This window comes from Taurulus bubalis (assembly GCF_910589615.1).
Source record: "Taurulus bubalis genome assembly, chromosome: 16".
In the NCBI taxonomy this organism is placed as follows: Eukaryota; Metazoa; Chordata; class Actinopteri; order Perciformes; family Cottidae; genus Taurulus; species Taurulus bubalis.
This window is the reverse complement of record NC_136604.1, coordinates 15,715,546-15,741,465: the sequence shown is the minus strand read 5'-3', so window position 1 is coordinate 15,741,465 and position 25,920 is coordinate 15,715,546. Positions and strand designations below refer to the sequence as shown.

The 25,920-nt window shown below is 41.0% G+C and overlaps 1 protein-coding gene across 1 annotated transcript in view; it reads right to left on the bottom strand.

Annotated features, from left to right (window-relative positions):
- Positions 1-25,920, bottom strand: part of col16a1 (collagen, type XVI, alpha 1) — a gene marked incomplete at its 5' end in the record, with an annotated part of 52,216 nt that overhangs the window by 4,951 nt on the left and 21,345 nt on the right. Inside the window, 56 exons of the mRNA XM_079231880.1 lie at positions 895-939; positions 1,040-1,075; positions 1,205-1,294; positions 1,487-1,537; positions 1,638-1,691; positions 1,831-1,884; positions 2,066-2,110; positions 3,223-3,263; positions 3,386-3,443; positions 3,561-3,632; positions 3,719-3,781; positions 3,869-3,904; positions 3,990-4,043; positions 4,153-4,197; positions 4,290-4,343; positions 4,427-4,480; positions 4,576-4,629; positions 7,166-7,210; positions 7,848-7,892; positions 7,994-8,059; positions 8,175-8,216; positions 8,437-8,559; positions 8,739-8,792; positions 11,979-12,050; positions 12,163-12,207; positions 12,521-12,577; positions 13,477-13,503; positions 13,873-13,926; positions 14,023-14,091; positions 14,206-14,259; positions 14,342-14,377; positions 14,908-14,949; positions 15,054-15,107; positions 15,582-15,704; positions 16,065-16,172; positions 16,925-16,960; positions 17,792-17,935; positions 18,014-18,064; positions 18,488-18,541; positions 18,633-18,668; positions 19,029-19,073; positions 19,342-19,470; positions 19,754-19,789; positions 20,234-20,269; positions 20,956-21,078; positions 21,173-21,208; positions 21,317-21,361; positions 21,560-21,598; positions 22,036-22,131; positions 22,233-22,277; positions 23,216-23,278; positions 23,423-23,461; positions 23,854-23,898; positions 24,056-24,088; positions 24,360-24,395; positions 24,481-24,531. Of these exons, the coding sequence (XP_079088006.1) occupies positions 895-939; positions 1,040-1,075; positions 1,205-1,294; positions 1,487-1,537; positions 1,638-1,691; positions 1,831-1,884; positions 2,066-2,110; positions 3,223-3,263; positions 3,386-3,443; positions 3,561-3,632; positions 3,719-3,781; positions 3,869-3,904; positions 3,990-4,043; positions 4,153-4,197; positions 4,290-4,343; positions 4,427-4,480; positions 4,576-4,629; positions 7,166-7,210; positions 7,848-7,892; positions 7,994-8,059; positions 8,175-8,216; positions 8,437-8,559; positions 8,739-8,792; positions 11,979-12,050; positions 12,163-12,207; positions 12,521-12,577; positions 13,477-13,503; positions 13,873-13,926; positions 14,023-14,091; positions 14,206-14,259; positions 14,342-14,377; positions 14,908-14,949; positions 15,054-15,107; positions 15,582-15,704; positions 16,065-16,172; positions 16,925-16,960; positions 17,792-17,935; positions 18,014-18,064; positions 18,488-18,541; positions 18,633-18,668; positions 19,029-19,073; positions 19,342-19,470; positions 19,754-19,789; positions 20,234-20,269; positions 20,956-21,078; positions 21,173-21,208; positions 21,317-21,361; positions 21,560-21,598; positions 22,036-22,131; positions 22,233-22,277; positions 23,216-23,278; positions 23,423-23,461; positions 23,854-23,898; positions 24,056-24,088; positions 24,360-24,395; positions 24,481-24,531 (3,240 nt within the window). The remainder of the gene's footprint in view (positions 1-894; positions 940-1,039; positions 1,076-1,204; positions 1,295-1,486; positions 1,538-1,637; positions 1,692-1,830; positions 1,885-2,065; positions 2,111-3,222; positions 3,264-3,385; positions 3,444-3,560; positions 3,633-3,718; positions 3,782-3,868; positions 3,905-3,989; positions 4,044-4,152; positions 4,198-4,289; positions 4,344-4,426; positions 4,481-4,575; positions 4,630-7,165; positions 7,211-7,847; positions 7,893-7,993; positions 8,060-8,174; positions 8,217-8,436; positions 8,560-8,738; positions 8,793-11,978; positions 12,051-12,162; positions 12,208-12,520; positions 12,578-13,476; positions 13,504-13,872; positions 13,927-14,022; positions 14,092-14,205; positions 14,260-14,341; positions 14,378-14,907; positions 14,950-15,053; positions 15,108-15,581; positions 15,705-16,064; positions 16,173-16,924; positions 16,961-17,791; positions 17,936-18,013; positions 18,065-18,487; positions 18,542-18,632; positions 18,669-19,028; positions 19,074-19,341; positions 19,471-19,753; positions 19,790-20,233; positions 20,270-20,955; positions 21,079-21,172; positions 21,209-21,316; positions 21,362-21,559; positions 21,599-22,035; positions 22,132-22,232; positions 22,278-23,215; positions 23,279-23,422; positions 23,462-23,853; positions 23,899-24,055; positions 24,089-24,359; positions 24,396-24,480; positions 24,532-25,920) is intronic.

Here is a 25,920-nt window from a genome sequence, read left to right as displayed (position 1 = left end):
AGTATATTATGTCAGAATAAATGTAATTGTATAGTATTTCACAAAAATGTGTAGTGTCATGCCAACATCACCAAAATAGTTTTGTTTATTTTTTTGTGGTGAAAGTTTTTTCTTTTAAGTATTCACCCTTTTTCCTATTTAGTTGCATTACAACCTGCAATTAAAATACCATTTTAATTCAACTATTACGTTCTTCCTTAAATGGCCTTTTCTGCTCCAAAGTAAAGGAGAGAGTTTTATTTTTTATATAACAACCATGTTCAGATTAATATCACCCCTATTTCAGAAAAGAAGCGAGCCGTCTCAGACAGCTTTTGGATATGTCTATATCACTTTCCACACAACTGAACCCACGATTGGGGTTGTTTAAATGATCTCAAAAAAACAGCCCTGCTTCATTAGCGACAGTGATTTATCAAGGACAAAGCAGCCCATAATGGACGTCTAATGTTTACACATCACCGACAGACAAGCGGCTCTTGAAATAGAGAGGAGGAAGAAGAATAGAGGAGTCCGTTCTTGGATTCCTCCCCTGTTTTCCTCTTCTTCAGCTAAAACCATGACAATGCCATCCTGTCAGCTTGACAAATAGCCTCATCTAGCATCTCCCCTCAAGCTTAATAGCATTATCCCAGAGGCAGAGAATAACTTTATCACTGCATCCACCTCCAGTACTGTAACCCTGTGTCTAAGGAGAGATCCAACACTCTACGGCTAGAGAGGGATAGCAGACGGCCAGCTGCCAGTTCGGAGAGGGGTGAAGTGAGGTAAGCGGGAAGAAGGGTGTCAGTGCCTACAGCTCGGTTTACACACACACACACACACATACACACACACACACACACACACACACACAATATATTATAACAGTACCACTCCCAAGTCGGCTCTTACCTTTTGACCTGGCTGCCCGTTTTCCCCTGGTACGCCAACCACTCCCTTTCAAAAACAGACAAAGATCCATAAAAGCATGTCACCACATTAATCTCTCTCCATTATATTTTAACGGGGACAAACATCACACCAAGACATTACTCACATCTTTACCAGCTTCACCGTCGTTGCCTGGTTCTCCCTAGAAGCCAAAGTTATAGCAGGAAAAGTGAATAAGAAAGATGTACTGGTATGGTAGCGGCTAGAAGGATATTTGATTAAATTTCTGGGCGATAAATGAGGTGGTAGACACAAGTTGAGAGGTATTAACCATGGAGCCAGGGTGCCCGGGCGGTCCTGGGATTCCACCCATCCCTGGAAGACCCCTCTCACCAGCTTGGCCCTTGTCTCCTTTTATACCCTGCAAAAGAGAAAATGTAGAATCAGATTATCATATTATCTTGTTTGCACTTTAACTCACACACACACACACACACACACTCACACACACACACACACACACACACACACACACACACACACACACACAAGCTCATAAAATAATAGATTTTCTTCTAATTCAAAGCTCATATGTTTGCCACATTTCACATACCAGGCCTGAGGGACCAGCAGGTCCTGGTGGTCCAGATGGACCTGTCAAACCCTAATGGGAATAGTAAACACACATTATTAAAGATTAACACACTAACATATTACAATATCAACTGAACATGCATGTACAGCATAAAGGGCAGTGAACTTACAATGTGGCCGGAGGGTCCAGGACGCCCCTGAGCTCCTGGGGTACCGGGGTCACCCTGGAAAGGTCACATATTGACCTTTATAAATCTCCAGGGTTACACTGACTATGATTTATATACTCCTGCATTGTGAGTGTATGCACAGATGATTGATTTGTGCTTCAATATTTAATCTAAAGAAAGCCTAAATACTCACCTCGTGTCCCGCCCTGCCTGGTGGTCCAGGTGGACCTGAAGGTCCAGCTTCACCCTGAAGGAATGAGAAAGTAATGAAAAGATAATGGAGGCCTGAGTGGAATGCATCACTCTGCTACACTCACTAATGCTATAATCAGTTTGATATAACAACTTAGCCTGACTCACAAGCAAAAAGAGTGTAAGCAGACAAACAGACACAGTGTGCTGGTAAAGCAATGAGTTGTGAGGCTAACCTTCTGTCCAGGGAAGCCACCATGGCCAGTTTTCCCTTTGAATCCCTGAGGAGAGACATCAGAGAGAATGAGATTAGCACAGTATCACAATTCACAAAGTCGAGGCTGCCAAAGAACAGGCAGGCGGGTCTTTGAAATCCTGAACACCTGCTCTTGGGTAGAACACGAACTGAGATACAGAGAGTGAGTGAGATAAATAAAAAAGAAAGAGAGGGAGATAGGCTGCGAGTAGTCTGAGTCTTCACTGACGCTGACTACAGTGTGGACTCACTATCCGTATCTAAAGATGTTAGAAGATCTGAGAATGACATGGAAAGCTTCGAAGTTTCCAATGGGGTCACATCACGAGTGACATCTTCAACCCTAACAAGACTCAGTAATGAATGAACATACATGAGTCAGGAGTCAAAAGTCCATATTAATGTGACTTGGGTGCCATTGGTGAAACTAGACAAAAGTCAAGATCACACCCGTCTTGAAACTTTACTGTTCATATGCATTCATTTATAAAGTCATAATACATTTGTCCATTGTTGGCAATCCATCTCTTTTATTAAGAGCTCAAGGTTTTCAGTGAAAATGGTTTAGTCCTGCACACAAAGTACAACCAAGACTGATGGAAATGGAAATATTTTTCAGGTATTTGGTAATAAACCAAAGTTCTGGACAAACAAAAAATCTGACCTGATGATGGTGCTCGGGGATTACGATAGTTTACGCAGAAGTAAATGATTACAATTAATCCTGAGGGGGACAATATCTGAACCAAACTTCATGGCAATCCATCCAATAATTGTTGACACAAAACCACAAGTTCGAACCTCATGGTGGTGCTAGAAGAATAGTCTTGCAACTAGCATGACAAACAAATAAAGTAAGAGATTGAGACATATAAATAATTCAAACCTTATTTTGATGGTTTATGCAACTGCCTACCTCATAATGCATGCTTCCAGAAATCAAAGGGCTAAAAGTGAGTCATCAAGATTGGTACAAAAAAATACATGATTTTAGATATTGCGATCTGGTGTGGATAGCGCTAAGTGCTCTGTACGTACTAAACATGTGATGCTTCTCACACATAATTCAGGCTGTTTACGGCGCTGGATAGATGGAGAATCAAAAGAGGTCATATAGATGTGAGAGGTGATACTTACTGGGATTCCTCGTGGTCCTGCTGGGCCTGGAGGGCCTGCCTCTGCCTGGCAATGAAAACAACACCAGTGCAGAAGATCAACTGTTGCGTGTGTTTAACTATACCAAGTGACCTCAGTGTGTGTTTGAGTATACTGCTCGTGTGTGGGAATGCTTGTGTGAAACTTGCCCGCAGCCCTGGTTTCCCATCTTTTCCATCCAATCCCTCAATGCCGGGGGGGCCCTTTCATTGCAAACACAGACCGAGAGTGTAAATGGTGACTAAAAATATCATACAGTTCATGAATATGTTGAAATTGGTCAAACTTGGATAATATACAGTAATATAACATGCATATACCATCATCCCAGGGGTGCCTGGTGAGCCTGAGGCTCCAGGTGGTCCCTGAGATCCTTGAGCACCATCGTTGCCCTTTGAAAGCATTGATATTCAGTCCACCAATCAGCATGATCATTATGTATGCAGAACAATCATCTACATGTGTGATTTGTACTCACTTTTTCTCCTTTGAGCCCAGAGGACCCTTCCCTTCCAGTTTTCCCAGCAATACCTGGTGCACCCTAACAATACACAGAGGAACAAGGAAAGTCACTACAACTATTCCAAAGGCAATAACTTGCCATTGAGGAGTTAAAACATTCACTTACTGGTGGTCCTGGGAAACCTGGTTGTCCTGGGAAACCCTTGAAATTAAAAAAGAGTAACATAAGAATATGTATTTGGTTTCTGAAGGTCATACTATTATTTGTATGTATGTGTTATACACACCTGATCCGCTTTGGGACCAACAGGTCCAGCTGGTCCAGTGGCTCCTTTAATGCCCTGCAGACACAGATTGGCTCAAATTATTCTCAGTTATTAAAGTGTGTGATGATAAATGAGGACGCACGCTTTAAATATTGCTGGCAAAAATTTCAGATGAAACACTGACCGGGGAGCCAGTCAGTCCTTGGTACCCGGGGTTACCAGGAGCTCCCTGCAGAGGGGAAGGAAATGTTAGCTATGTATATGCAACATTAACTGCAGATGCATTGTGTAGGATGAAATATTGAGAGTGTGATGGCTTACCGCTTCCCCTTTCTGACCACTGCTTCCTGGGCTCCCACGTTCGGCCTTCAGTCCCTGACCAATATATATGGACAGTTCATCAATGTATATTGAGACTGCTGTCAATCTCACACTTCCTTTATAATGAGGCAACTTACAGGAAGTCCAGGCGGGCCCATGGATCCTGGATAGCCGGGCGTCCCTGCAGGGCCCTGAGGTGAAGATCATACACTCAATCAAACCTGGAAGTATTTTTTTTTCTTCTACATGGTATGATTTCAGGGAACGTGATTGGCAGATACTTTACCTGCTCGCCCTTAATTCCTGGGAGGCCAGCTGACCCTCCCTCACCGTTCTGACCCTGAGAATGATGAGAGTGACAAATAATTACAAAACGAAGGAGACAATGTGATATGTATGCTCCCCTGGTGACGAGGCAAGTCGATATCAAAGAGACAAAACAGCTAACCGGCCTGTGCCGTCTCCCATTGGGACTGACTATATTTTATTGTGTCCTCTGCTCTACACTCTACACACCACTAGGCCTCAGGATGGGGATTCAGGTCTGTGACAGTGAGATCTGGAGCCTGAACGTTGCCTCCTCGGACTAGTTGGTTGGGGAATTTCATGTTTTTTAACCTTCATTAACCCTAGAAAACTAACGTCGGGTGATTTTTACCCATGCGATTGTGGTTACGTAATTTTGATTGTGTTGCTTTTGTCTGAGTTGCGTGGGTCCTTGTGTAGCTTCATGCTGCTCACAGAAATTATTGAAGGTGGGCGTGTCTCTCTGCTCCAATCCCTGTTTTTTCAACAGGCACGTGTCGGGTAAAATATACCCAACGTTAGTGATAAAAGTTTAAAACATTTCGGATGGGTTTTACCCTTGAAGGGAAACATTTCCTTCACAGGACAAGGCGCACATGTCCCAGGAATGGGTGGACCAAATAACAAGTTCATTGCTCCATTATTTATATTTTGAATCATGTTTTATTGACGATTCCTTAATTTTTCACCCGATTTTGAGCCTTTTTTAAGGGTTCCCCCATGATACCTTTTTTGTTTTTTGAGAGGTTCTATAGGGTAAAATAAAAGAAGAGTACTTCAATTTTCCTTGTATTGTTGTATTTTAATATATTTTGATGAGAAGTATTTTTCAGGTATATTAGCTCGGGTAAAATATACCCGACATTAGTGATGGTGTTACTATTTTTAACGTTAGTGTTTTAGGGTTAATGATACAATGCTACTTCCCTCCCCATGAATCCCTTCCTCCCTTATTGTATTCTTCCAAATTCATTCAAAGGCGCAGACGTCATTAAGTCATTTATTTCTTCATCTCACAAACAAATAAAATTAGCAGTATTATGGAGTTAATGTGTTACTAAGCAAAACAAATATTGTGATCAAACCACAGACAGATTTTGAGTGAATATTGAATATTGTTTTTAGATACACATTAATATGCATGTGTGTGTGTGTGTGATCTGTTGCTTAGCGACAGCTGCTGTAAGCTGAAGACTCATGAGTGCTGGAAGAAAAGAAAAATATGATTTTTTTTTACGAGTCAACAAAAGAATGTTACTGAAAGCTGGGTGTTTTTAAAATGGTGGCATCTGTGAGTGATAATTCGCTGTTAAGCTAACTGCATATTAATATGATTACTCAAATTAATACAATTTCCAAAAGTGGTAAGAATATCACTGTGAAGTATTGGTTAATAGAGTGATTACTGAGAGTTGTAATTTAGAGAAAGTAATTAGTGATTTATTATCCTGAGGAGAAACTAATTAGTAGCTCATCATTGTGAGTAACTTCCTCACCACTGAATATGAGTCATATCTTCATACTTCTATCCCTCACACATAGAAACAGATACACCATGACACACAGCAGCGGCTAACAGCTCACAGCTCATCCATTCAGTGGCGGTTGCACATGTAATTACGCCCCGGGCGAGACCCCCATCCGAGCGTCCCCCGCCCCACCACCCACAAGCTCAGGGCTCCAATAATGCAGCGTAATGGTGAGTTGTATCTTTATGCACTTTATAATTGTATTTATGCCGGTCGTATTACGTCATATTTATTACGTCATATTTTTCGTCTACACCATGAAGGCCGGTCCATGAAAATATTGTCTGACACAAAACCGGTCCGTGGCTCAAAAAAGGTTGGGTACCACTGCATTAGAGTACGGCTCCATAGCCCACAGTGGAACCCCGCACACGCACGTTTATTTATAGCAAATGCTACATTATACTTGTACTTCATTACATGTCAGGGGGAAATGCTATATGTTTTACTAAACTACATTTATTTGGGAGCTAAAGTTACTATTTACTTAGAATTAAGATTCTACATTAGAAGAAAATATTAAAAAAATAAATCTAAGATCTTCTAAAATACAATTATGTGTTGATTATTAATCTAGTGGTTTCCAACCTTCTTGGAGTTGTTTGCAGTTACGAAAGAGAGATGTCTCCTCTCAACTTCTCAGATTGTTTCATTTAAATAGCATTTTGAAACCCACATGGTACATGTATCCCATATTTCACAGAAAAGCAAAGATTAGAGCCCAATTAATCATCTCAACTCCCTAAATTGTGTAGGTGGAACCACTGCACTTAACTGTATATGAATTAGATCAAACTAGCAACATCAAACTGTGGTGCACACATTGAAGCATCAGTATTAATAATAATAAAAAAAAAGTTGTACTTTCCCTTTGATGCTATAAATCCATTGCACCACTCGTGTAGCTTGTTAAATTAAATAGCTTTACTTGCATTGACGTATTGTTACATACATATATTTAATTAAATGGCGTGAGCTTTTCTTTCATCACTGATTAAAGGAGAGTAAGAGGGAAAATAAATAAATTGGAAGTGTGCTTACAGGTGAACCAGGTGGGCCCGGAGAACCTGGGAAACCGGGAGGGCCCTGTGGACAGAGAACAATGAAAGGAACACCTGAGACAACATGAACTTAGCGATTTAAATCAAATGTATTAACATCTGTTCAAGCAGTGCTGATGTATTTCCGACAATTAATGATTACTGGAAACACAGCAAGAGAGCTGGTGGGTACATCCGTATTTAAGTGGTTAGTGTATTGGGCCTCATTGTACATAATTTAACTAAGACCAGTAGGGAACTGTAAGAAATCACAGAAAGTGTCAAACACAAGCTTGAGGATAAAAACCCAACTGTGCTATCCTAAAATAAAGAAAAACAATCTCTTCCTTCACAGAAGTACTGCAAGGAGGGGATTAGAATGCATATTATAGTTTGCAAACAGTTTTAGTTGACTATAACATTTACAGAACGATAACTTGAAAAATGTTGTCATCAAAGTGGTGAGCAACTTTAAAAATCTGCATATAGGTACATCTACACAGTAGTATATGATCATTTCAGAATAAGAGTCCACCTTTAAAGCTTTCTAGTCTCAATGATGTGTCTTAAATAACACCATGGCATAACATGCAGGTTTCTCTACTCTGAATAAGCTCCATAGGAATTAAAGTTGAGCTGGCCGGAAGGGTTCAACAAGAGAAATATGTGTTGCTGTATCTCACCATGATTCCTGGTGATCCAGCTTGGCCTCTTTCTCCTGGTATACCCTGTAGTAAAGAAAACAAAATAAACTCTGTAAACTAATTTTCACTTGGACAAAGACCGAAAAGCATAACTTCTCAAGTAGAATGATGCATGACAGACTCACAGTCTCTCCTCTTATTCCTGGTGATCCAGGCGTTCCTGGAAATCCAGGCATTCCCGGTCGGTCGTCCTACAAGACAAAGACATACATTAGTCAGGGCATGTGCACTTCAGTCTGTGTGCATTTTTGGATGTGTAAATGATTTGTGCATATGCTTAGAACATGATACGGATTGTCAACTGACCGCTGGTTGTGTCGCCTGCTCTTTCTGCAGTCTCTCCAAACACTGGAAGCAGACAAGTCATTGGAGTAATGCCTCACTGCTGGCATGCTATGCCGGTTGGATAGCTGCTCACATCAAGCCATTAAAACTCTAATACAAAATGACTGATTGCCATTTTGCAATTCATCAAAGCACAACAACAAACACAGCGACTAAACTGTAAATGGCATTTCATATGTTTCCAGATCAACAAAAAAAAACTCCTGTTCCTTCTAAGTCTTACCTTGTCACAGCTGTCTAAGGGAGTCACACCAGGCTTGCCCTGGTCTCCTTTTTCTCCCTTGGCACCAGCTGTGCCCGGCACCCCTGGAAGTCCTTTGGAGCAGTCCCCTTCTATACAGACCTCCTGTGTGTAGAACACACACACAGCAGCATCTCTGAATATCGATATACTGTATATATTCAGTATAGATATACACATTTATATTCAAACACACTAATCAAGAGTTTTCATGCAAAAAAAAAAAAGGAAAGAGATACAATAAAACCCCATCCCCCAAAATGCATTGTTACTCATGAACTTACATCTCCCTCTGCTCCAGTAGAGTCTTGAGGCAGCTGGTCTGGTCCAATGTGCCTCTAGAGAAGGGGCAGGAAAACAAAAATAATATTAAAATGTACTTTTTGTCATCCCATACAATAGTTAAAGGGAAGTGCTGATTGTCCAAAACTACATTTACCAAAGTTCATATCCAAATACAGTTCAAGCACAACCTAACAATGAAGTATGGTTTCTTCAACGACACCTTTTCCCAATTTTTTGGAACTGATTGTATAACCCTCTGTCATTGTGAGTTCCATACACGTTCATGACTCAACATAATAAACAGACTCCGTTGGTGGCAGTTAAATGCTGCATGCTGATTCTATCTGGGATAGGTTTGGGCATTCAGATAGAAGAAGAGGTCAAATAAAGTATGCAATTGCAATTTGCTTAGTCTGTCAAAATCACACATAAGATGCTTCACCAAACCGGAAAGAAACCCCCCCCCAAAAAATACATTACAGGATGTTCTCACTCATCCAAGAGTCCTATTCAGTTCAGAACTTCCTTATTTATCTTTTGTCTTTTGATGTTTTCAGTAATTTCCCCATTACAATACAGTGGCTCACGCCTATTACACTCTCACTGCACCACACACAGTGTTTATGGCTCGTTGTACAAGGCTTTTCAACAAAAGATTTTGTATGATTTTATGGCCACCCCAAAAAAAGACATTACCAACATGAACCCTTGGAATGCAGCAGTGTCGACACTACATGCTGTAGTTGATTCTCATTAAAAAGGACAAATATGACAGATTTGAACTTATATACAAAACCATAGCAGATACAGCAGAAAAACAAAAACATTTCAACTAATGTCTGGGTAGCTATAATTAAAATATATCAGAAATGTTTTAAAATCAAAGAGTAGAATGTCGCCCCAAGAAAGCAGGACAGACGCACATGAGTGGCTCCGCCCACACATATCGTACATACACATAATGGAGAAACACTGCCCATTCATGCCGAGTTTTGAAATAGAACTGCTCACTCCACAAGCCCAATCACAGTCACCATGGAAGGCGGCCTGCTCCCTATCATAGCAGCGGGACCTTCTCTACTGAGAGGGTCTGTCAATAATACCTGGCCGGGTTTCAAAGTCATTACAAACCTATTTTACATTGTTCAAACTGGAGCCATTAGCTAGAAAGGCTTTTCCATGCTGCACACTATTGGCTGTTTTACGGGCACACGGAAAGAAGGTTCTCTATAATTATATATAACTATGCAATGTTCACTTCTGACGCACTTAAAGGGATCGGCAAATTGCTTACTTTGTGTTACTATAAGCAACACGTTGTTATGTTTCAAAGACATAGCAATTTGTGAGGCTTTTGAGAGCTATTCTGACACTTTGAGTGATATAATACAGAAAGAAGAAAGAACAAGAGACACTGATTGGTTTAACTACCGAGATTAAGGCCACACTAAGTCTGGACATCTATGGATTGTAGAGGGTTCCAACTTTTCTACTGTAGTCAAACGTATTACACTGGGTACAAGTATTAACTTATTCTGCAATAAGTCAAAGACAAGTTTCAGTGCATCTCTTCTTTTCACCCATGATCCATGGATGTATTTAAATATACAGACCAAGGCTGTTTGTATGTAGTCAAAGTTTAACTACAAGCATTTTCCAGAGGGATTCACTGTTTTTTTAACACCTCCATTAAACTATTACTTTAATTCTTGTGATGAAGGTGAAGTTCCCCTTGAGTGCTGGCGTGAGATCAGCATTGATGTTTCTTTAATGAAATTAAGTCATCTGCAGACTTGAAAGAAACAAAACCGACACGTATACAGGACAATAACCCACCTCCTTTCTCGTCTTTAATGTTGTCCTTGAACTTACTTTCAGTAAACTGGCTTTGTCCATAATATCAAACAAGACTTTCTGAATGTTTCAAACTGATCTGAGGCCAGATGCACCAAAGGCTAAAACGCTGAATATGCATACGCAGTGTTTGCAAAATGCTTACAAGTTTCAAGTAATACATCCCTGGCACTATGCCATATGCAGGAGCCTTATACTACCACAGGTATCATGAACAGATATCAATATAACCCTTTTTAATGTTGTGCAACCCACCTTGCTCTGTCCTAAGTCTGGCAATCCTTTAACAGTGCAACAGCAGCACACTCTCAGTATTTATTATTTACCAGCATTTCCCTTAAATAACGATGCAATAAAGATGTTAATAACAATTATAATTGTTATGAATGTACTTACAGTCTTTTCACATTACGGAGTCATAGTTGTCCTAAATGTTACAAATAATAACCTTTTATTACTTTCTTAGTTCCCTCAACTGAATAATTTGTGAATTTAAAAAGTTTTCAGGTCAAATATGTATGGGACCTTTTTTTAATATAAATACCACTTCCTGACAACTTGTTTTGAGCATTTACATAATTTATACATAAGGTGCCAAATCTCAAATCAGTAGATAGGAGCCACCTGTCCTCCTTTTCTCTCTAATTTTACTTACTATGTATCCAGGCAAACCCGGTTTCCCCTGTATCCCGTCGTTTCCAGGGAAACCCTGAAAGAAGGAACTGGGGTTGAACTGGTTTGTTGCCAGTCGAGGTCTAGCCACTCCCATCTCCACCAATGGTCAAGGCCGAGTCAAAGGGCAAAATTATCAAACCGGTTCCTTTCATGTTTTCTGAAACTTAGTACTATTTTGCATTCAGCCACTGTTTGTCAAAGACATGACCACTTCCATCACCACATTTGATGTCTTTCTCACACCTTTAAATTCCACAGCACAGATTGCAGTAACACCTTATTTGAAGGTCTGATCAAGTTACAAAATTAGTCAAAATGGTACTTTAAATAAGCATTGCATATTTGTTTTTAGATCTATATTTAAGACCTTCAAATAACTGTTCATGTCTTGACGGATATTCCCAAAGCTTGCTCAGTCGCTTCCCACATGGATTAAAGCTATAAGCACTGGACAGGTTAGTGCATTTATCCTTTTTGGATTTTGATTATCGAAGCCTTTGTTAAACCAAGCTTTGCGAACATTCAGTAGATAATGTTGCTCCATTTCCTACATGCATATTATCAACTTTATTTCCCAATCAAGTTGCAAAGCATGTCAAAGCGTTGCCTTTCTTAAGTAACCCAGTTGCCCAAGCTGAAATCATAGTTTACTGCGCGCTGATGGAGCAGCTATACTGCAGTGAAGCCATCCTCCTGTCCATTTATCTTACCTGTGGTCCTTCATTTCCTAAAACACCTTGAGCCCCAGGTTGGCCAGGAGGGCCAGGAGGTCCTGGTGGGCCCTATAACACAAAGACATGGCCACACATGACACACACACATTCATAGTCAAACACAAGTGAAGAATTCTGTGAACAAACTTCTCAGACAAGGACTGCTGGTGACAGATCAGACCTGAGGCCCGGGCTGCCATGTGTTTATTGGAGTTCCTGGAGCTCCCTGGAAGAAAACAATTGTCAAAATCAGAGCAGCAATGATGCTTGTAAAATATACAGAAAGTGCTCAGCGTGAAGTTTAGAATAGAACAACAAATGTCAAAGCACAGAATGAAGCAGAGGGAAAATAACTGAGCATGAACGTACATTTTTCTCAATATGGAAAACTCAATACTATGGAGACATAATAAAATCGATGTGTCTTCTGACTCCTGTGGTGAGGCAACACATCTCTAGATTAAATGAACTGTACATATCTGTGTATTTCAGTGCGTGTGTGTGTGTGTGTGTGTGTGTGTGTGTGTGTGTATACTTACAGGTCCACCTACACCTGAGGGTATGGGTACCATGCAGTTGCACTCTCCTGGTTCACCCTGAAATATAGACATAAAAAAGACCCATGTAATAGCTAAAGTGAAACTCTTTGCAAAATGTTGAGCACATGCTGCCAAACTGAGTCCTCATTCAACATTAAAACTGTTCGTGTAAGAAAGAGTCAGAACTCTTTGAGCTGTCAGTTCTGAGCAATTTCTGCTAAATCTTGTATACTTCTGCATGACAAAGACATTGAAAACGGCAGGGGGCGAAATGCTATGAATGTTCTTTTGCCGTGTATTAGATGAATTTGTCCTTAAAACCTTAATGTAGTGTAACAATACAGTGAATGTACGTCTCTATGAAGCAAAGAAAGGTGCCTGTCACCTAACAGCTGTAATATGAAGAGCCAATGATATACCCAATTACACATCCGCTCTCACGACTTTCCTTTAACATCCAAGTCTGTTTTTTAGAGCATATACGCTCTCCAGCATAGCCCAAGACTGCATACATACACTGAATAAAGATTCAAAGTCCTCGGCAAATTAGTAACTATTTTGTCATTATTTTAGTTTCTCTCAATTTCTTCCTCTTTAACTGTGTCACATCTCATAACCCTCGCAACCCTTTAAGCACTGCCTCCACTGCTTCTTCATCTCTCCCAGTCACAATCTGGACTGGTGGCTCTGATGAATGCGGTAATTAATAGTCTCACAAACTTTCTCTCTTAAGACCTCGAAACGCCTCTCGTCTGCCAGCAACAGTACACTCGTCACCTTCGCTGCTACTCTATCTGTGGCTCGAGGCTGGTGTGTGTATGTGTGTGTGTGTGAGAGCATGTGTGTGTGTGTGTGTGAGAGATGAGAGGAACCATCTCTTGTGATTACCATCTGTTCCACCCCCTTTTATTCAAACCCCTCCAGATCCCTTCATCCAAACAAAACGGTAGACTTACCTTGTCCCCCTTAGCTCCATCAAGTCCCTGCAAGAGAAGGGGACAAGCACACACACACAGACACGCAAACAAGCACTTAGTTACTCTTGCTTTGTTGTTCCAGAAGAAAGCTCACGGGGCAGTGAGCTGAGTGTAGATCAGGGGACAGAGGATGAGATGGGAGCAGACATTGCCTCTGTTATGGATCGAGGCAGACATCCTTGGTTACAAATGACGCCGAAATCAAGGACAATTCCCAAAAGAAGCTCAAAGAAAATTAAAACTCGAAACAGACGCTAACACTGATGCAAAAACTCAAGTTTGCTCCTGAAATAGAATATTCTCTTCTAATTGTTGATGCACATGTACAAATACATGCAAATAAGAAACCGACATTAAAGGAATGAGACAACTTACAGGTCTGCCATCGGCCCCTGGTGATCCATTAGACCCGGGGGTTGCATCTCTACCCTGAGTGAAAAAGTAAATAAGAAACAGTGTTAGACAATGTAACAGTATGACATTTCACGCTTATATGCATATGCAAAAGATGTATTAATGTCGTACCGGGGGGCCTGTTATTCCAGTGCCTTCAGGCCCACGTGGTCCTGGTGGACCAGCTTCTCCTACAGAGCCCTAAGAAGAGAAAACTCTTAGTATCTCATGGTTTCATTGTCTTCAAACAATGAGGTGCATTTTATTGCATATTGCAACAATAAGTTGGGCTTCCACCTCTCTATTTTATACTACCTTTTCCCCTGCAGGGCCAACAGGTCCACTCAATCCACTGGTTCCAGGAGGTCCCTGCACAAAACACACATATTAGACCAAAATCTGAAAATGTAGTGTAGAAGCGTTGGACTTGAGAAACATGAGATTAACTTACTACAAGTCCTGAGAGCCCTCTTGGTCCCTCTTCACCCTACGACAAAAATAAAAAACATAAAACATTAAAAAAAGGCAGGAGCTTTAGCTTTCAACTATTTCCAATGTAAACCCATGCTTGGCAATAGATCTGTCCATGTAAGGAGGAGGTCTGGATGGATGGATCAAAGAAACACAAGACTTTCACCCAGGAGAACGCTATTCATTTCTTGACTTATTTTATGTTACATAAGTTAACTAATGTAACTTAACTTATGTAACTACGGCATACGTTAACCTATGTAACTAGTAAGTTACATAAGTAGTATGTCAGCTTCCCTGTGTCAAAAAATAATTAAAGATTCCACAATGATTCACATGATTTCAGAGAGAACAGCCTGGGGTTATTTTTAGATAGTAATTTACAACCTCATGAATGTATCTTCAGTTCAAAGAGACAGGAAAGCACAAATATCGTGGATATGGTGTTCATTACTGAGATCACAGCGCAGCTGTGTGTATACTTTGTATGACAGAGCTGCATCAGCTGTCAACATCAAACTCCAGATGTGAGCACATCAGTCTTACTTGTGGTCCTGGAATGCCAACTCCTGCAACTCCAACTTCTCCCTACGGGGGCACAAGAGAACACATTAGAATATGTGATACATGATTTGACATAATCCTCTGTATGTATTTATAGACATAAAAATACAATCATTAGACATTCACACCTTTCTTCCTTTGGGACCAGAAGGCCCCTGCACACCTGGTAAGCCTGGTTTTCCCTAAAGAGAAAACATGTAAGCTGATCATCAACAATGTTCCTAGCATAGAGAGCCAGAAGTACACCCACACATACACATATATATATATACACATATATATATATATATATATATATATATATATATATATATATATATATATATATATATATATATATATATATACACATATATATATATATATATATATATATATATATATATATATATATATATATACACATATATATATATATATATATATATATATATATATACACATATATATATATATATATATATATATATATATATATATATATATATATATATATATATATATATATATATATATATATATACACACATATATATATATATATATATATATATATATATATATATATATATATATATATATATATATATATATATATATATATATATAATACATTATATGTATATTATGAATAAATTAATTTCAAATTCCCTAACATTTCTGCCAGGCTTCCCTTCCCCTGGGGGACCAGGGTCTCCTCTCTCTCCTTGGGGGCCCTGCACCGCAACACCATCACCCACTGCAGTGCCCGTAGAAGGACAGCTGGTACAAGCATCGCCCTGAGAAAACAACAAATCCAAACCATGATCCAGGAACCTTTTGGGGGATTAAAACTGAAGTTGAAAAAAGGATAGGTCCTCCATTTAGACAATCAATGTTAATGTTCCGCATTGGAATACCATCATTGGTCCAAAAGTGGGACAAGTGGTATCGAAGATAGCACTTGTTATTTGACGTCTCCAAGGATGGAGAGACAACAGCTAAATGAATTCAAACTCAAAACAAACCCAACTCCCTGTGGATCTCTATCGTATGCTATGCAGAAAACATGGCTGCTACTTTTAATACTGCAAGCCATTTACAATTGATGCAATAAATGTCAGAAGATGCAACTGAGGCGCAGCAAAGTTACTCTGTACCTTTGCTCCCTTCAAGCCCATTAGTCCATCCCGACCAGATTCTCCAGGCAGTCCTGGGACTCCAGGAGCTCCGTTGAGTCCTTTCTCTCCTTGATCACCTTCTTCACCCTGGTTATATTGAAACATGATGATAAGAGGGCCTAACAGTCAACTCTATAGCTCTCATAATGATTACAATAAAGATACCATGTAGAGTTTTTGACCACTATAGGGTGGTGCTATCGAGAAAGGTTTTTACGAGTGGGTCCTTGTTTTATTATGTGTTTTTTTATCGGGCACGTAAACACCAACACAATTAGTTGTGCAATATCCCACTGATCAAAAGTTGTGGAGGTAATGTGCCAACAAAGGCAGTGAAGACGAAGACTGCTAGAAAGTAAACTATACAAAAATGCTACATTTAAAATACTCAGAATATCAGTTGACATCAAACGTAAGTCTTTTATTGGAATTGTTTGGTTTACATTATTTATTTATTTTTAATTATGAGAAAAATATATTTTTGTCTGACTTTGCTAAGATGTCCAGGCAAAGGGAATGTGGAAGAGCTTCTAGTTAATTCAAAGGAGCCTCTCTCCGTTGATGACAGATTTATTTCCCAGTTTTTTTTCGAGTAAAGTGATGTGAACGCTCCGAGAGACAGACTTTGTGACCTGAAATAAAGCAGAGTGCCTGGGCTCCTTGGGGAATATTAGACAATACCATTTAGGGTGATTTTCACACACAGACACCCTTTGTCCCAGTAGATGTCAAATTAGTGAAGAAAGTTTGACAGCCAAACTCCAAATAGTCTAACTCCAGTTTCTCCAATAGGTTATTTAGTCCTTTTGGGTTCATTTATATACATGTAACAGACATACCTTTTCTCCTTTTGCACCAGCAAGACCTGGTGGACCCTGTGTAGGCAAATAGAAGGTGATGTACAAATGCACACAGGTATGCGAGACACATTCAAAGGTGCAGCGCCGTCATTTGCAAGTAGCGTGGAAGCCTCTGTCCATTCAGATGAAAATTATAATGAAATGGATCTCACCACAGAGACACATGGCATGTAATTGGGAGGCATGACAGAAGCAGACAGAGATTAATTTCACTAAATAACAATTCTGCAGTAAGCGGAGAATCCCTGCATGTCCTATTTGTACAATAAGTGTCTTGGTTGATTCGCTCGCGGGGGAAATCTTTCAGCACTGCAACGTAATAGGAAAGCAGGAAGCTTCTTTGGTTTTGTGGAATTTACATGGACACATTTCTGTCATTAATTCAGATTAAAAACATATCATTATGTTGGTTTTTGCAAGACTTCTAAAGCTCAACTGAACTGCTAAAGGATTCTATAAAATATTGTTTTGGATCTACATGTGCTTGCTTGTAAACTACAATACTGTTTTATGTTAATTCAGTCAAGTTGCTTTGTTTCATTCAGTTTGTAAAAGAGCAAATACACAGCCATGAGATTAATAAACAATAACACGCAAAAAAATCCAATATGTAACAAAATAAAACAAATGGTAGCAAAATATACAATAATATATACACTAATATATGCAGCAGGGAATACATAATTCCGTTTTTTTGTTCTTGGCTTTAGGAGCAAAGAGAACATCTTAGTGCCTCCTGAAGAGGGACCAAAGAAGAGAAGCCCTGACCTTTTCTCATCGGACAATTCATACAGTGCGTTTCTCTGTGTTTGTGCGATCCAGATTTGTCTTACTGAGCAGTCGTACCTGTTTGCCATCAGCTCCGAGTCCTGGAGGTCCGGGCGGACCTTGAAGGCCTCGTTCGCCCGGCTTGCCTATTGCTCCATCTATCATTTTTATGCCGGCTGGTCCGCTACCAACCTCGGACGGCTGGCATTGACCACACTCACCCTATCGAAGGGCAGGAAGTCAGGAGGGTTAAGTTTGCGTGACAATACAGCTAAAAGCAATACATACGTCGACACTTACCTTCTCACCCTTAAGGCCGGGAAGACCGAAACCTGGAAGCCCTTGCTCTCCCTGTCAAAAGATAATTTTATATTAAAATGAGATAAAGTGTCAAATGGGGGGTTTCTAAACATAATTGTGAGAGACTTGTGCATAAGTCGCATATCATTGGGAAAAATATTCAATATCCCCTTTCAGTTCAAGAGTGCATAATTAGCTATTAGCATCGAGAAATCTGGTATATAATTATGTAATTAAGTGCTGAAGTAGTTATTAACAAAACAGAAATACTTTACTATACAAGCTTTCTCCGGTTCTATTTTGTGTGTGTTTTAACGGCTAATTTAACATCTGGCTAAGGTACAACAGTTAAGCGATGTGCATTGTCCCTGAGAATAAACTAATTAATGAAAAGTCTACACTTTTTAGTCTGCAAACATTTGGAGCTAAAAAATCCCTCGAAGATCCTGCTTCTCACGGTCACTGCCCTCTTACCTGTGAGCCTCTGTGTCCATCCTTGCCGCTGGGCCCCCTTGGTCCAGACTTTCCCTGTCACATGGAGAAAAAAAAGCAATTTAACATAACCGATTTAGAGAGGGATGCAAGACATTCTGTTTTGAGGAGCTGAGTCTGAACTTACCGGCTTACCGTCAGCTCCTTTGCTGCCTGCGCTACCCTGCAGACAAGTAAAAGATGAAAAAAGAAACCACTACAGTATCTAAATTTCACAAATTGATAGGACTCATAAATTGGTAATTCACATTTCATAGTAAGGTGCCGCCTACAGGCAGCTTTGTCACATGCTTTGGGTTTTTCACTACCTAAGCTTTCACTAATAAGTTCCCTGCTGAGTAAAATCCCTTTGGCGGACAGTTTTAGGCCCTAAAATTAGCACACTGCTGTGATTATCTTCCTCATGAAGTCTATTATGAGCCCCATTCAGCATCCCACTGAGTGAGTTCCCCTTATGTAAGCCTTGTCTACTATTGAGGTTACCGCCTCTCAGCGCTGTTTCTTTTCATGTTACATCACTTACCTTTTCTCCTCCAAGGCCAGGGGATCCTGCATTTCCTGGCTCTCCCTGTGGAGCAGACAAAATTGACCGATACATCATTTTAATAAAAGGTGCTCATCACATGCAAGCAAACACACTGAAGTTAATAAAACCATAAAAACCATTACCCCAGTTAATCAGTTTTTTTTCGACCATTTGTGTTATAGTTTACTTAAATTGTTTCCTTTCAATAACATCATTAAACTTATTGTTATGTCTTGCTTGTTATTTACTGTTCGGCTTTGCTTTTCATTTCGCTCTAGAATAGCATTCATTCTTCCCCGTACAGACTTACTTGTTCTCCTCTTTGTCCAATCCCAGGCTCTCCCTTCGCTCCCTTCAGCTGCAGGGTCTGGGCCTGGACACCGGGGACGAGGTTCGGGAGCAACTCTCCGAGAGTCGGGCACACAGAACACGACTCTCCCTGAAGCATGTCGGCAGATTGGAGGAGGATCAGACATTTGTCTCCATATAATTATCCACATCGGAAAGCTCATTCAAATACAACCAAACTAAATGAACATGCTTAGAAATGTTCTGGTGCTCCAAGACAGGCGCAACGAATGCGCCATGAAAAATCATGCGTGCAGCTTTAGCGATACATACAATGTGAAGCTCATTAATTAGGGTACTTTATCTCGCTGACGGCTGAATAAAGTTATCTAAAAGAAGAAATTGTTTAACACCAAGCCCGATTAAAAGCTGACCTTTTCTCCTTTGAAGCCACCTGATCCTGGTTCGCCCTGCCAAAAGAAATTAAAATTAGACACCCAAGATGGCAAAGGAGTTGGAGCTCAGTCTGACGAATTTATTTGCTTCGAGATGCGGTGTCTCGGCATCGGAAGCATACAGGGGTGCAAATAGGCATATGTTGGAGTATATATATATATATATATATATATATATATATATATATATATATATATATCAGTAGTGTGTGAGTGGGTAGGTGTGGGTGCGTGGACTGGAGTGGGTTTGAATTCATGCACATGTGGGTGTGTGTGTGTGTGTGTGTGTGTGTGAACTTTGGTGTCTCTATGTGGAGTTTTGTTTAGCTAGTTTGCATCTGCACTGCTGATGTTAGCATATCTAAACGTGTAGGAATGCAGATGAGTGTGTATAGGTCGCGCTTCCACAGAATATGAATGAACCATGAGCTGTAAGTGACTGAGGGAGGCGCTCTGTACCTTCTGTCCTGCCTTGCCATCTGCACCCAGAGGTCCCTGGTAAATATCGGGAAAGAAGAGAGGAGCGGGGATGAACCATCAGTATTGTTAGTTCAACTTTGATACAGTGAGGTCATCTCTCTCTCTCTCTCTCTCTGTGTGATGCTCTGCCTCCTTCTCCCTCTGCTCTAACCAGGTATGACAGATGGATGCTGGCGTTATTGGAAATCGTTGCACAGAGAATCTCATAAGGCTCTAGATTTATATTACCCCCCCACCCACCTCCACACAAATCATTCCCCATTTCACCTGCTGGGGTAAGTGGGAAGATGTAGAATGAACAGAAAGAGAAACACAATGCACAGTATGCTGTGTCCAGACTCACCGGAAAGAAAGAAACAGAAACAGATGTGCTTAGATTGCATTAAGGAAATGATCTTTGCCTGGGAGGATACACTTTTGACAGCATATCACGCTTTTTCTCCTTGAGCTGCTGGGAGAATTACAAGGGCAAATACAACCCCGAGCTATAAATAATCGCCATACCTTCCTTCAGAGTGATATGGAAAATAAAATATATCCACTATCAAACAAGTGCTCAAGGTTCAAACGTCAGCTACAGCTGAAACGACTCTCCAATAAAACATGTAGGAAACTCATAAAAATGTTAAACTGAGCACTCCGGGCCAGTTCAGCATACATAGCAGTTTGATATTACAGGACGTTCAAACTGTCGTACTTACAGACAGTCCTCTCTCTCCTATCCCCGGTAATCCAGGCTCTCCTTTATGGCCTTGCTTCCCTTGCAGAGCCACTGTGTTGCCCATGTCTGCAGGCAGCATGGGGCACACTTCGCATGCGTCACCCTGAGGATTGAACACGAGCCAAAGTCACAGTATGTGGATGAGAGAGCACACATGCATGTAGATTAAGAGATGAAAGACAATGTGTAAAAGGTACCTTCTCTCCTTTAAAGCCCGTTGGTCCTCTTGGTCCCTATGAAAACAGCAGATTCCCAGTCAAACACTGATGTATCAGCTCAGTATATTGGAAGCTCATGCAGATGTTGCCAAATATCAATCAATGTTTAAAAGAGTCTCTCACTGGATCTCCTGGGAATCCATCTTCTCCCTGAGGTCCTGTATCTCCCTGTTGACACAAGTCACATTATTTGTCTTCAGAATATTATTACACGTAACCTGAAAACTACCCTTCAAAAGTATGTTTGCCTTTAACTTGGCTGAGTCATAAAATAGAGTGCACATGTTGACATGTTTGTCTCAATCAGTGATGAATGGAATACATGGATTATACTGTATACTCTTATGTGCCGAGAGGTGGACCTACCTTGTCTCCCTTTGCATCAGCCGGATTACCAGGAGGGCCCTGCCAGGAAATAAATGTACATAAGTTTTCTTGTGACACTTTTAGGCTTCTGTCATGGACAATGAATGCGGCACCAAAAGTAGGTTCTGCAAAGTCCTGCCCTGTACTACAGAGCAGAGTCTAATAAAAGTCAAACTGAGACCATCGCTAAGACGAGTGTAAGGACATTAAGATAATGTGGTTCCACCACCCAATAGGTGAATATATGTTTCTTTATTTCCTCCTATTTCCTTTATTTCCTCCTCTATTACTAATTTGCAATAGCTGCGACCACGTACGTGCATGCACTACACATTTATGAGTTCACGCACATAACCTCACACTCACTTGACCTCCGATGCCAAATTCCAGCCTCCTGGGGACATTTTTCTGGTACATTTTTCTGGACATTATAACTGAGCTATAAAGCTGCTAGTCGCAGCAAAACACACACTTACTGGTGGGCCTGGCTTTCCAAATCCCTGAGGGCCTGGAAATCCGGGCTTCCCTGGCTCCCCAGCCAACCCCTCGGGACCCACCAAACCTGGGGTACCCTGGGAAAACAAGATGCACACAGCTCTATTAAATCCACTGGACTGAATGCATGTGACAGATAGATTGATGGTAGAAACTCCCAGACTTAATGCAGACAGACCTTGTGTCCCTTGGGGCCGGCCACACAAATGGACCCTCCTCGACCCTGGGAAATGGTGACAGACAGAAAGGGAAGTGAAAGCATCATTACAGTCAGTGACATCATCAGTGTCAGCCCGGAATAATAAAGCAAGCTCTACCAAAAATCTATCTCCAAATGTCGTAAATTGTTCAAGGCACCTGTTGATTTCCCTCATTCATTTGACATTTTCCGAATGGAATTGGAAAAAAAACGGAATTGTGGAGTCTGTAAGATGCATCGTCTTCATTGATGCATATGCAATATTTTCTGGCTGCCTGATTCAAGTCACATAAACAAGCACATTCATATTCACAATACCAGATGGCTGGCAGGCTTAAGAAAAGCGATCCTCAACCAAATCCATCTGTCCACGACAAGCACTTAGCCCGGTGAACAGCTAAACGTGTGTGTGTGTGTGTCTGATGCCAAAAACCAGCGGAAATTCTCAAAAGCGCACTCATGTTGTAATTTGTTCCTCAAAACTTTTCATGCGTCTACAGGATCACTGCGCTGAACTGGGAAGATTAAAAGGTTTAAGTCTTGCTGAATAGGTGCCTGCCTGTGTGGGAGACGAACAGCACAGTCAATGAGGCAGCATTGATTGTGCTGGCTTTGTTGCTCTAGCCTAATCTAACAGGCATTAACGGGCCGACTTAACGCCATGGGAGAGTGGAGTGGAGAGAGCAGATATCAATGGGAGTCTTAGCTTAAAGAGTAATACCATATAAGTTTACTGAATATCCGCTCTTTGCCTGATAATGGTGGCCCTGGCAAGTGCATGTGTGTGTGTAGCTGTATCAGTGTGTTTGTGAGTGCATCCTCTCTTTTGAGCATTTGTGTGAATGCAAATAAAGATGAAAAAAACTGTTTTACCAAACCTCAAAGTAAATACCATGCCTTCATTGATTCTCTTACAGATACTAAAGACAAAATACATAAAACACAAAAAAAAGAGAACCTACATCCTTCCCTGGAGTGCCTGTAAGGCCCTGTGCACCGATATCTCCCTTCTGACCCCTTTCTCCCTAGACGTAGACAAAGTAAAACGAGGTGAGAAACATACAAAAGAGACAACTTAAAATAATAAAGGGTTAGATTTTAATTGGATAAACATTAAGAGGCCGCATCTTCATTATTATTCATCACTGAAGATCTCTGAAACCTTTCACCTTGTACCCTGCTGTTTCACCCCAGTTGGCAGGCAGTGCCTGTGGAGAGGAGGAATGGAAACAAGGCTCAGATCAATGACCATACTGCAAAGAGACATCACACACACACACACACACACACACACACACACACACAACCAGAGAAACATGGCCATGCAGGTACATACAGATGCATATATACTTGAATTAGACACATCAAACATATACTTAGACACACATACATAAACACACTCACAGATACCTGCATGAATAAATTCATGCACACCCAAAGTCTCGGCACACACTCATTCCAACTGCATTATTAATTTTGGGAGCCGATGCTTGAAGATGAGAATGTTGAACAAGGCTCAAACAAAATAGCTGAAGGGTTGGCGAGGTCTGAAGGCAGTGGGATGTGGTTTTGTAACCTGTGGCAGAAGATTGGCACTCACCAGCTCGCCTCTCTCTCCCTTCTGGCCCTTGGGTCCCTCTGTGCACTGGGGTTAGAGACACTTAGTTGGCATGTATTATCGCAGATCACTTGTTGGCCAATTTTCAAGTTCATACTGTGTTGCATGCCAAAAAGATAACACAATGCTTTTCTGCAAAACGAGGCACTGTGGGATAGTGAGAAGCAATGAGAAAGTTACTTACTGGAGCTGAATGGGAGCCAGAACAGCCGACACCCTAAGATGGAGAGGGAGGCAGAAAAGAAGAACGATTGCTTGTGGGTCAGGAACAGAATCAGCTAGTGGAGAATATCAGCTCGATGGTGGATGGTCCCAAAGCCAGCACTATATTAGACTACAGGGACATCAAAGTGTGTGTGCCTGTGTGTGTGTGTGTGCTCATTACAAGGCATGTCTGAGCACATGTAATGACATCACACATTCCGCTGATATTAGTCCGACTACACACACAGATGTATGTGTCTGTGCATTGTGTCTTTTATACTCACCCTTTCGCCTTTTTCTCCTTTAAAGCCAGCAATTAACTGCAACACACACACAAACACACACACAGTTACAAACTCTGCAGTGGCCTACTTATAACATGTTATGAAACACGTGAACGTAAAGATCAGGGATCATTGCATTTCCTTCCCTATTCAGAAAAAAACAACTAGCACACTACATACATATAGACACAGAGAGAGATCATGATTATATTGGAGATTCACCGAACGTGTCGTGCGGCTGAGTTCAAGTTTGTGAAGTAAAATGGGTTGTAGTTCATGTATTCGCCAGGTGGTGACACTGTTGCACAAAACAAAATTGTGCCGAACCCTTGTGCTGCTACAGTACACAGCTAAGAAGGATGGGAGGTGGGCGAATGGCGCACACACTCACAAACAGGTAGAAATGCACTCAGAAAACACACACGCAGCTCCCGTGGGAGACGGAGATCAATAGGAAAGTCGGATTCCCACCGCACAGGAGTGAGGAGACCAGCTGCTCATCACAGGAGGGCACACGCACTCAAACACATACCAAATAAGGCAAACCATTATAAATAACCAGAGCGCTTTTTTTCCCCTCGTTGACAGAAGCGAGTAATTAAAGCTGAATCCCCCCACCCGGTGTTTCTGGGAGTCATGCTTTCGAACGCCAGAAAGTTTGCATATATTGAAGCAGTGACTGTGAGCTTGCCGATATGCCAAAAGGGTGGTAGTAACAGCACCGAGACAATGTGTAATTCTCCCTCTTCTCTTCCTTCCCTCCCCCCACCATCCCCCCTATGAGCTACAAATCTATCAATGACTGGCTCGACCAGCAGCAATGACGAGTCACTCGTTCCGAGCTCTTGTCTGGCTGTGGGCTGAGTCAAGTCCTGATATAGTTCCACTTAAAACCTCAGCAGCCTTGCCTTTATTGTTTATTATCTACATCCAGCTTTTATAATGGAAAAGTCTGCTTGTTGTGAAAGGGCAGAACACTTTCGCTGTGCATTATGAAATGGCATTAACGATATCCTTGTAGCCAAACACATTATGCCGTCTTTACTACTCTCAATTAAAAGAGCAGAAATGAGAATCTCTGCAGATCATACATACCGTGCTCACTGCATATTAAGTTGGCATATCCATCAGGTTTTGTTGTATTTATACTGTTCATACAGTTGTTTTATGAAAACTAACAGCATCTATCTAACTCTCTGAATGTTTGTTGTCCCACAAACGCATGAGCATCCACACTGTGTACCGTCCTCCTTGTGTATCTTGTCCTCTCTTTTCACTCAGGTTATGTGCAGGACCATCAGTCATCCTCTGACCTCTCTCTCTCTCTCTCTCTCTCTCTCTCTCTCTCTCTCTCTCTTTTCCCTGGCTGTTGGTTCCTCCTTCCAGATGTTTTGCATCTGGATCACCTCACGCACTCTTTATCATGCAACGCCATTTCATCTGTTGACAATATATAAATATCGACGTGTGCACCCTTAAGTGTTAGTGTTAGTCTATTAAATTGACACCCGGGTACAACGTTTCGTTTTGGCACAAATATCCTAGTCCGTAGTGCCATGTT